General features: G+C 41.8%; 1 protein-coding gene across 1 annotated transcript in view; it reads left to right on the forward strand.

Annotated features, from left to right (window-relative positions):
- The first annotated feature begins 2,286 nt into the window (after window positions 1-2,286).
- CABCOCO1 (ciliary associated calcium binding coiled-coil 1) overlaps window positions 2,287-10,396 on the forward strand; it is a 167,483-nt gene continuing 159,373 nt past the window's right edge. The window contains exon 1 of the mRNA XM_074236306.1: window positions 2,287-2,354. Coding sequence (XP_074092407.1) covers window positions 2,322-2,354 — 33 coding nt within the window. The 5' untranslated portion in view covers window positions 2,287-2,321. The remainder of the gene's footprint in view (window positions 2,355-10,396) is intronic.

The following is a 10,396-nucleotide window of genomic DNA, read 5'->3' on the forward strand; positions in this document are numbered from 1 at the left end:
GGTAATAAGCCTCTAGTTGGATTTGCACATTTTTTTTTTGTTTTTCCACAAATATCAATAAATGTGGCCTGAAAGAGTGGAGGAGCTATCTGTCACCTATGCTCTGTAGGAACTGGAAGGCTGTGGAAAAATAAATTCAGCATAGGAGCTCTGCCTATGTCTGGGAAAGGCATATATCCTAAAAACGGATTCAACGTAAGTGTGACTCCACTAACCTCCCAGGTGAGGAAAGCCCTTCCATTTTTCTTCTCTGTTGGCACCTGCCTACCAAATCTACGGAAGAAGAAAATTACTGTCCATCCAGTCAGATGAGGTGTGGCATGTCTGCCCTGGACAAAGGCTACTTTGACTTACCCAGATAAACTCAAAAGATCTCCCTGAACATAAACACAAATGACCCATAGCAGGAAGGTCAAGAGTAGTTGGAAGTGACTTCTCTTGTTTTTCCCCTTCCAGGCCTCCCTTCACCCCACTTAGCTTTGACCAGAGGTTCATAGGGGTCTTATTCTGGGCTCTTCTAGGAAAAATGGAAGCCAAAAATTTATAGAGAGTTCCATGGAGTGGAAAAGAAATAGCTCCAGAATTGAAGAATAAGGTTCCAGGTAAGGGAGTTTACTCAGGCCTGAAGTGAGGGCTGACAAGTGGCTGTATTTGATGTCCAGGCCGATGAGCCTGTTCTGTCGGGGCTGCTAAGCAGCAGCTGATCCTCTTCTGGGCCTGGAGGAAGCCATGTGGCTGACCTTGGAGTAAGACTTGTAGGGGCAATGGTGCCATGAGATAGGGGTCGGAAAGATGAGGGGGTGGCTGACCGTGGAGCAGGAAGCTTTATACGGGCGATGGTACCACAGAGAAGGCCAAGGAAGGAAGATGAGAGGGGTGTGCAGAGGGATGGGTGACAGCAGCGAGGCCTTGTGTGGGAGATGGTACCGGGAGATAGGAATCCGGAAGATGGGAGGGATGCCCAGATGCCCAGGGTGACTGGCCTTGGAGCAGGAGGCTTCGTAGGGGTGGTGGTTCCGCAGGTCCGGTCAGGAAAGGCAGAGGAGTGGCGTGCTCAGAGGGATGGGCAACGGGAGAGAGGGCTTGTTATGGGAGATGGTGGCACCAGCTATGAATCGGGAAGGTGGGAGGGATGCCCAGATGCCCAGGGTGACTGGCCTTGGAGCAGGAGGCTTCGTAGGGGTGGTGGTTCCGCAGGTCCGGTCAGGAAAGGCAGAGGAGTGGCGTGCTCAGAGGGATGGGCAACGGGAGAGAGGGCTTGTTATGGGAGATGGTGGCACCAGCTATGAATCGGGAAGGTGGGAGGGATGCCCAGATGCCCAGGGTGACTGGCCTTGGAGCAGGAGGCTTCGTAGGGGTGGTGGTTCCGCAGGTCCGGTCAGGAAAGGCAGAGGAGTGGCGTGCTCAGAGGGATGGGCAACGGGAGAGAGGGCTTGTTATGGGAGATGGTGGCACCAGCTATGAATCGGGAAGGTGGGAGGGATGCCCAGATGCCCAGGGTGACTGGCCTTGGAGCAGGAGGCTTCGTAGGGGTGGTGGTTCCGCAGGTCCGGTCAGGAAAGGCAGAGGAGTGGCGTGCTCAGAGGGATGGGCAACGGGAGAGAGGGCTTGTTATGGGAGATGGTGGCACCAGCTATGAATCGGGAAGGTGGGAGGGATGCCCAGATGCCCAGGGTGACTGGCCTTGGAGCAGGAGGCTTCGTAGGGGTGGTGGTTCCGCAGGTCCGGTCAGGAAAGGCAGAGGAGTGGCGTGCTCAGAGGGATGGGCAACGGGAGAGAGGGCTTGTTATGGGAGATGGTGGCACCAGATATGAATCGGGAAGGTGGGAGGGATGCCCAGATGCCCAGGGTGACTGGCCTTGGAGCAGGAGGCTTCGTAGGGGTGGTGGTTCCGCAGGTCAGGTCAGGAAAGGCAGAGGAGTGGCGTGCTCAGAGGGATGGGCAACGGGAGAGAGGGCTTGTTATGGGAGATGGTGGCACCAGATATGAATCGGGAAGGTGGGAGGGATGCTCCGTGTGACTGGCCTGGGGGCAGGGAGGCTTAGATGGGAGATGCAGGGGTGGGTGCAGCAGAGTGGGTACGGTACCACCACCCATCAGGAAGATGGGGGGATGCTCAGAGGGCTGAGCAGCAGCAGGAGGGGGCCAAGGAGGCCAGAGGGAGCCGAAGCCTGAAGCCCTTAATTTTACAGAAGAGGAAAGTGAGGCCGGGGGGCGGGAGGTGCGCTTCGGCCCAGCCTCCTCGCGGGCCGCCTCCAGCTCCGCCCCTCCCGCTGCGCGGTTGCCATGGCCACGGAAGGACGCTGCTCGGGGGTCTGGGCATGGCCTGCTCCTCCTCTTCCTCCCGGAGCCAGGTAGGGGCCTGCCCTCCCTCTCTTCGGGGTCTCGCTCCCCGGGGCCGCCGGGACTGGCCGCGGCTGGGGCGGGCAGGAGCCGGGGGCTGGGGGGACCTTGGACAGCAGCCAGCCCACGGCGCTCCGGGGATGGACGCGGGGGTGATCCCGAGTCTGGACCGAGCTGGGCGCTTGGAGTCGGGGAGACAGGTCCACCCCGCCCCCGGCCGGGCCTTGGCCCCCTTCTCTGTAAAAGGAGCTCCCGGGTTATCTCTACGGGATCCCTTGCGGATCTAAGTCTGATCTTAGGACTTGCCCAAAGTCACAAGAAATCTCAGAGCTAGGATTCGAACGCAGGGGCTCTGAACCCAAAGTCAAGGCAGTTTGCCAGCTCATTAAGGATCGTCATCGTTTTTAATAGCCTATATCATTCACTATCAAATAATCAAGCCTAGAACTAGAAAGGTCCTTAGAGATCGAGGCTAGACACCCCACTGGAAAGATGAGGAAACCAGAGGCCCCTGAAGTGCCTCGGCGTGATTGCAAATAGAAGTTACCTTCCGGCCTCCAAGAAAGGGCGAGCCACAAAGTCTGAAACAGCATCGGCATCATCATTTTTATATAGCAGCTTCCAAAACATCACCCCACTGCCCCCCTGGAATAGGCAGCACAAAGAGCACAATTTCCCCCCTTTTGTAAAGCCAGAACTCAGAGAGGAAAGTGGTTTGTTCACTATCACACAGCCAATGGGAATAGTGCAGGATTAGGAGTCAGAGACCCTGAGGTTCCACTGGATCTCTAACCCCTTAAATAGGTTTGACCTCAGGCAAGTGACTTGGCCTCTCTAAGTCTCAGGAAATCTCAATGAGTAGGGCCTTGACTTTCAGTAGCCATTGTGTAATGAAAAGAGCACAGATTCAGAAGTTCTGGGTTCAAGTCCTAATTTGGGCCTCCTTTTCTTCATAAACCAAATAATGATCTCTAAGGTCCTTATAAGAATAAACTGCCATTTGTTCTCATGAGCAGAGCTTGGGGAGAAAGTCAGGAAGCATTTTTTTCTTTTAAATTATTTTTGTTTATCCTATTAAATATTTATCAATTACATGTAAAAAGTTTTTTTTAACAATCCTCTAAAAAACATGAGTTCCAAGGGGCAGCTAGGTAGTACAATGGAGAGAGCCCTAGCCCTGGAGTCAGGAGGACCTGAGCTCAAATCCGGCCTCAGTCACTTAAATAATTACCTAGCTGTGTGACCTTGGGCAAGTCACTTAACCCCATTGCCATAAATTAAAAACATTTTTTAAAGAGTTCCAAATTCTTTCCCTCTCTCCTTGTGAGGCCAAGCAATTTGATATTGCTAATATATGTGAAGTCATACAAAACATAGTTCCATATTAATCATGCTGCAAAAGGAAATACAAGCAAAATAAGACAAAGATAATGAAATTTTTCAATCTGTACCCAGAATTTATCAGTTTTCTCTTTTAAGGTGGATAGCATTTTTCATTATGAGTCCTTTGCAACTGTCTTAGATTATTGAATTAATCAGAGAGACTAAGTCTTTCGCAGCTGATCATCATGCTGTTCTCCTGGTTCTGCTCACTTCATTTTGCAAAAAAAGTTCATCTAAATTTACCCAAGATTCTCTGAAAATATACGGCTCATCATTTCTTGTAAAACAATCCTATGCTTGTTTAGCCATTCCCCAATTGATGGATAGCCCCTCTATTTCCAATTCTTTATCACCACAAAAAGAGCTGCTATAAATATTTTATATAAATATATCCTTTGCCTCTTTCTTTGATCTCTTTGGGATACAGACCAAGTATTTCTGGGTCAAAGAGTACACACAGTTTTATAGCCCTCTGAGTATAATTCCAAATTGTTCTCCCTAATAGTTAGATCAACTCTCAATTCCACCAATAGTGCATTAGAGTCCCTATTTTTCCACACCCCACCCAGTATTTGTCTCTTTCCTTTGCTGTCATGTTAGCCAATCTGAGAAATGAGAGGTGGTATCTCAGAGTTGTTTAAATTTGCATTTCTCTAATCAGTAGTGATTTAATGCATTTTTATGTGACTATAAATATCTTTTATTTCTTCTGAAAATTGCCTGTTCATATCCTTTGACCATTTATCAACTGGGAGATGGCTGTTATTTTTATAATTTTGGCTCAGTTCCTTATATATTTGAGAAAGGAGACCTTTATCAGAGGAAGCTTACTGTAAAACTTTTCCCCCCCAATTTCCTTTTTTCTTCTAGTTTTGAGTGCATTAGCTTTGTTTGTCCAAAATCTTTTTTTCATTCCATGTCATCAAAACCATTTATTTTACTTCCAGTAATCCTCTGTATCTCATGTTTGATCAAACACCCTTCCCTTATTCATATGTCTGGCATGTACATTTTCCTATGTTCTCCTAATTTATTTATATTACCCTTTATGTCCTAATCATTTATCCATTTTAACATTACCATAGTATACATTGTGAGATGTTGATCTGGGCCTAATTTCTTCTGAAATTACTTCCAATTTCTCAAGCAATTTCCCAAATGCTGAGTTCTTACCTAAAAACTTAGAACTTTGGATTTACTAAATAATTTACACAAATTACAAATACAAATAATTTATAAATACAAATAAATTACTATGATCATTTACTACATTTATGTATTGTGTTCCTAATCTTTTCCTTTGATCCACCCATCTCTTAGCCAGATCATTTTGATAATTACCATTCTGTAACAGATTTTGAAATCTGGAACCACAAAGTTGCCTTCTTTCACATTTTTTTTCATTATTCCCCTGATATTCTTGAACTTATCTTCTCCGTAAAAATGTTATTACTACTTTTTCTAGCTTTATAAAATAATTTTTTGAAAGTTTCCTTGGTCTGGATCTGAATAAATGAATAAACTTAGATAGAATTGTTATCTTTATCAAAAATAGCTCAGCCTGTCCATAAACAATTAGTATTTCTCCAGTTGTTTAAATCTGTCCTTATTTCTGTGAAGTGTTTTGTAATTATTTTCATATAGTTTCTCAATTTGTCTTAACAGGTAGACCCCCTAAGCATTTTATATTGTTTACAGTTACTTTAAATGGAATTTCTCTTTCTCATGCTACTGTGTTTTGTTGGTGTTATATAGGAAGGCCAATGATTTGTGAGGCTGTTTCATATCCTGCAACTTTACTTTAATCTTTTAGCTAATTCTCTTGGAGTCTTTAAGTATATCATCATATCATCTGCAAAAACGTGATCATTTTGTTTCATTGGTGCCTATTCTAATTCCTTCAGTTTCTGTTTCTTCTCTTATTGTTATAGCCAGTATTTAGTAAAATATTGAAAAATAGTGGGGATAATAGACATCCTTGCTTCAGTCCCTGATCTTATTGGAAAAGGCTTCAAGCTTATGCTCTTTACAGAGCTCTTGGTTCTATCTAGATGGACATTACTTAACATTTGGAGAAATATTTTGATTCCTATGCTTTCAGTTTTTAATTGGAAGGAGGGTTGTATTTTATCAGATTTTTTTGCATCTTGATGTAATCATCTTTTTTGTTGTTTTTGTTATTTATATGGTCATTTATGCCAGCAATTTTCCACATATTAAACTGGCTCTGCATTACTGGTAAATAGCCCACCAAGTCAAAGTGGATGATTTTAGTGAGATATTGCTGTAATTTCCTTGCTAGAATTTTATTTAAAATTTTTGCATCAATAAAAATAATAAGGAAATTGGTTCATAGTTTTCATTTTCTGTTTTTGCTCTCTCTGCATTAAGTATCAAACCATCTTTTTGTGTTATTAATTTGGTAGGACTCCTTTGTCTTTTTTTCAAATGGTTTGCATAGTATTGGAATTAATTGTTCCTTACATGTTTGGTAGAATTCAATTGTGAATTCATCTGGCTCTGGGGATTCTTGTAGGGGAAAATTCAATAATTACTTGTTCAATTTCTTTTTTCTAAAATGAAGTTATTTAAGCATTCTATTGTTTCTTTTATTAATCTGGAGAGCTTCTATTTTTGTAAATATTCATCCATTTCATTTAGATTACCAATTTGATTGGCATGTGACTAAGCAAATCATTTCTTCCATGTTGCCTTGGACTGGAAAAAATTTCTCATTGTTGTTGTCTAGTCATTTTCAATTGTGTCTCACCAAATAAATCCTTGGATTTGGGGAAGGAACCATGGAGGCCACCAGTCCAATAACGGGGTAAAGTTGGAATCAAAATCTTTTGGAACTCTGGGCCAAAAGTCTTAATCTCTCAGAATCTCAGTTTCTCTGAATGATGATGATAATTTGGATAAACCTTCATATGGGCTTCTTATGAGGTTCAAATCATTCATATGAAGTGTTCTTCAGAACCTAAAGCACAATGTAAAGGGAAGAGGAAGGAAGAAGCTTGAAGAACCTACTAAGTGTTAGTCCCTGTTCTAGTGCTATATGTAAAATCTCTTATCAGAACCTCTAAACAGTCCTATGTGTTAGGTCTCATCCTATTGTTCCCACTGAGGCTGAGAGGGGTCAAGTGATTTGCCCAAGGTCAAACAACTATTAAGAGTCTGAGGCAGGATTTTATTTCCCAGAGAGGAGGAGGGATCCCCATTAATACAGATGGGAAACTTATGATTGAATAAATAGGTCCTAGGGAATTGCCTGGAGTCCTTAGAAATTAAATGAGTTTTCCAATGTCACAAAGATAGTATCAGGTCATCAAGTATTTATTAAGTGCCTAATCTATGTGAGACAAAGTGCTAAATTCTAGAAAAACAAACATAAACAAAAGATAGTCCCTGCCCTCAAAGAGCTTGCATTCTAATGAGAGATGACAAAAGATAAAAGGAAGTCCAAGGAGAAGAGGGAGAAGAGGAGAGAAGAGGAGAGAAGGTCCTGGTGGAATTGTGACCAAGAAATTTCATAGAATCAGGAGTGGGGTTTGCAGTGGAATGGAGACACCACCGACCTGAGTTCTGACCTTAAAATGGAAAATCTGGAAGGAGCCAGTCAGTCAGAGAAAGGAAGCACAGCATTGTAGTATTCTTCTAATGTGAGAAGTCAAGGGGCAGAGGGAATTTTCAGGATGAGAAGATCATTAAAGTGATGGAGAAAGTCTAGAATATCAGGAGTCAAGTCAGAGGAGAATGCAGATGGTAGGATGTCAGAAGTAAGATTTGAGCCAGTCTTTCTCACTGTAAACCTATACCTTGTCATGGAGTACTGACAGTGGTGGTGATAGTAGTAGTGGTAACAATAGTAACAGTAGTGCTGGTGATGGTAGCAGTAGCAGCAGCAGTTGCAGTAGTAGTAGTAGTAGTTGTAGTAGTAGTAGTAGTAGTAGTAGTAGTAGTTGTAGTAGTAGTAGTAGTAGTAGTAGTAGTAGTCATAGTAGTAGTAGTAGTAGTAGTAGTGGTGGTGGTGGTGGTGGTGGTGGTAGTGGGAGTAGCAGTATCTACAGCAGTACCAGTACCCAGTAGTAGTGGTAATGGTAGTAGCTGTAAGAGTAGTGAGCTAAATTCAAATCCAACCTCCAACATATATTGCCTGTGTAACTCTGGACAAATCACTTAATGTCTCTTAGCCCCAATTTTCTCATCTGTAAAACTGGAATATTAGCAGCTCAGCTTCATTTTTCCTCATCTGTAAAACTGAATATTAGCAACTACCTCTGAAAGCTATTGTGAGGATTAATAATAATAATGATAATAATAATAATGCATTGATGTCAAGTATTTGGTAAATATGAATTAATATTATTATTTAACTGATCACATTTTTGTGAGAAACAGGCTCCCCAAATCTTAAATCCTTATAGAAGTGCGAGTTTTCTATTTTTCTGCATCAGATATCTCATGCTGCTGCTTTGCCCTGCCTATGGTTACTCACGAGTAACATGAATCTCTGCCCTTCATTGCTGAGCACATCAATATTTCCGCTCTGCACTTTATCTAAATATACAGTGTAGCTAAGTCACAGATGGCTTGGAAATAAACTTAAAGAGAACAAGGGCAAATAAGCCTAAGGCTGTGATTCTGAGAGAAAAGTATGTCTTTTATTCCACTTATTACCCCCCCATCCCTGCCCCTACATAGAAACCCCTAAAACTGAGGCTACTCTTTCTGTTTTTAAAGACTTTACATATATGAATTAATTTTAGCAACAACTTTGGAACCAAGGTCTTTGTAACCTAGTTAATCCAAACAACATTCCTAAGTAGATGATAAGCATTATCTGCATCTTAAAAATGAAGAAACTAAGATAACAAGCCATTAAATCACTTATGGAGAGCCATCTTGCAGGTCACTGGCAAAGCTGACAGTCCCCCCCCCCCCCAAGACTTCCTGATGCTCAGGCTTCTATCCAAGCCAAAATATGCTGACTCTGTCATGCTTTTAAAAGTATGGATAGATTAAAACATACTCATTGTGTCTTTGTTTTGGCAACTCAGTGGCACAATGGCTAGAGTGTTAGGCTTGGAATAAGACAAGATCTGAGTTCAAATCTAACCTGAGATACTTATTAGCTGAATGACCCTGCCAATTAACTTTCCCTTCAGCTGGAAAATAGAAAATAATACTAATAATAATAACAATAAACAATAAACTTTTCTGAGGCGCTTCCTATGCACTAGGCGTTGTCACTAACAAAGGAACTGAAGGCGTCCTTGATTTCTTGCCAGATGGAAGATACAATAGTGATTCTGAGATGGACACCTTTCCATGGCTGGAAAAGAAGCTATTCTAAGGACTATAATGAGCTCATTAGTTTGACTCATTCCATATGAAAATGGAAATGGCCTCTTTCTTGGGAGACATCAATCTTTAGTTCAGTGTTTCAAAGATCTGTCTGATCATGAATAACAACATGGGGCAATCATACGGTACTTGAAGGTTCACAAGGGGCTTTCCATGTGAGTCAGGGTGATCAGAGGAGGAAGTACTGAATTTGAGAAGGCAAGAAGCTAACTCTGCCACTTCCAGCAGGGTGACCTTGAGCTTAACTGTTATATAACTTTACAATTATTGTCTCAGTTGATGCTCTCTCAATCGATTGATAGATAGATAGATCGATCGATAGATAAAAAGATCAATCTTTGTCTAGTTTCTGTCATACACTTTCCAGTTTCCCTACTGGTTTTTGTCAAATATTTTCAGATGGGGAAAGAGAAGTTAGGTGACCTGTCTAAGGTCATAGTAAATAGCTCCCAGGGTGGTTGTGTGTATCCAATGCAATAACATATGTTGTGAATGATAAATTATTTCACAAGGTTCAATTTTAGTTTAGTTTAACATCGGTTTAAATAGACTGATAGACTTTCCCAGTGATCTCTCAGCTGCCTTACAGGAAACTTGGAAAGTTGATTATATGAACACTCTTCCATATTGCTATGTTGATTTAAAAAATAAAAGCATAGGAAGTTACTGAGTTGAGAGACAGTAGAAGGATTACTGGTCTTAGAACTGAGAACTGGGGAACAGAACCAAGATGATAGAGAAATGCCAACAAGTTACCTGAGTTCTCCTCAGTTTCCCCTCAGAAACAATGTTGAATCCAGCTTAATTCTACTCTGTTCTGGAGTGACAGAACCTACAAAACCATGGAGTGAAAAAATTTTCCAGTTTAAGATAATTTAGGACTGCAGGAAAGGTCTGTCTCAATTGAGTAAAAGGAAAGGAAAAAAGGGTGATATCATAAGTCAATTAAAAGAGCAAAAAATGCATAAGCAAAGAAAATGAGAAAACAACATGAAATGCAAAATGGACAATTTCAATTAGAATAAATTGAAAAATTTTTGCCCCCAAAATCAAATCCATCCAAGATTAGAAGAAAAGCAGAAAGCTGGGAAACAATTTTATAGCCAGTATCTTTAAGAAAGGCCTCATTTTTAAAATATAAAGAGACCTGAGTCAAATTTATAAGAATACAACTCATTCCCACACTTAATAAATGATCAAAGAATATGATCAGACAATTCTCAGTTGAAGAAATTAAAGCTACCTATAGTATAGTCATGTGAAAAAATGTTCTAAATCATTATAGATTTTTTTTTTTGCAAGG

This window comes from Macrotis lagotis, chromosome 4 (genome assembly GCF_037893015.1).
Source record: "Macrotis lagotis isolate mMagLag1 chromosome 4, bilby.v1.9.chrom.fasta, whole genome shotgun sequence".
Taxonomy (NCBI): Eukaryota; Metazoa; Chordata; class Mammalia; order Peramelemorphia; family Peramelidae; genus Macrotis; species Macrotis lagotis.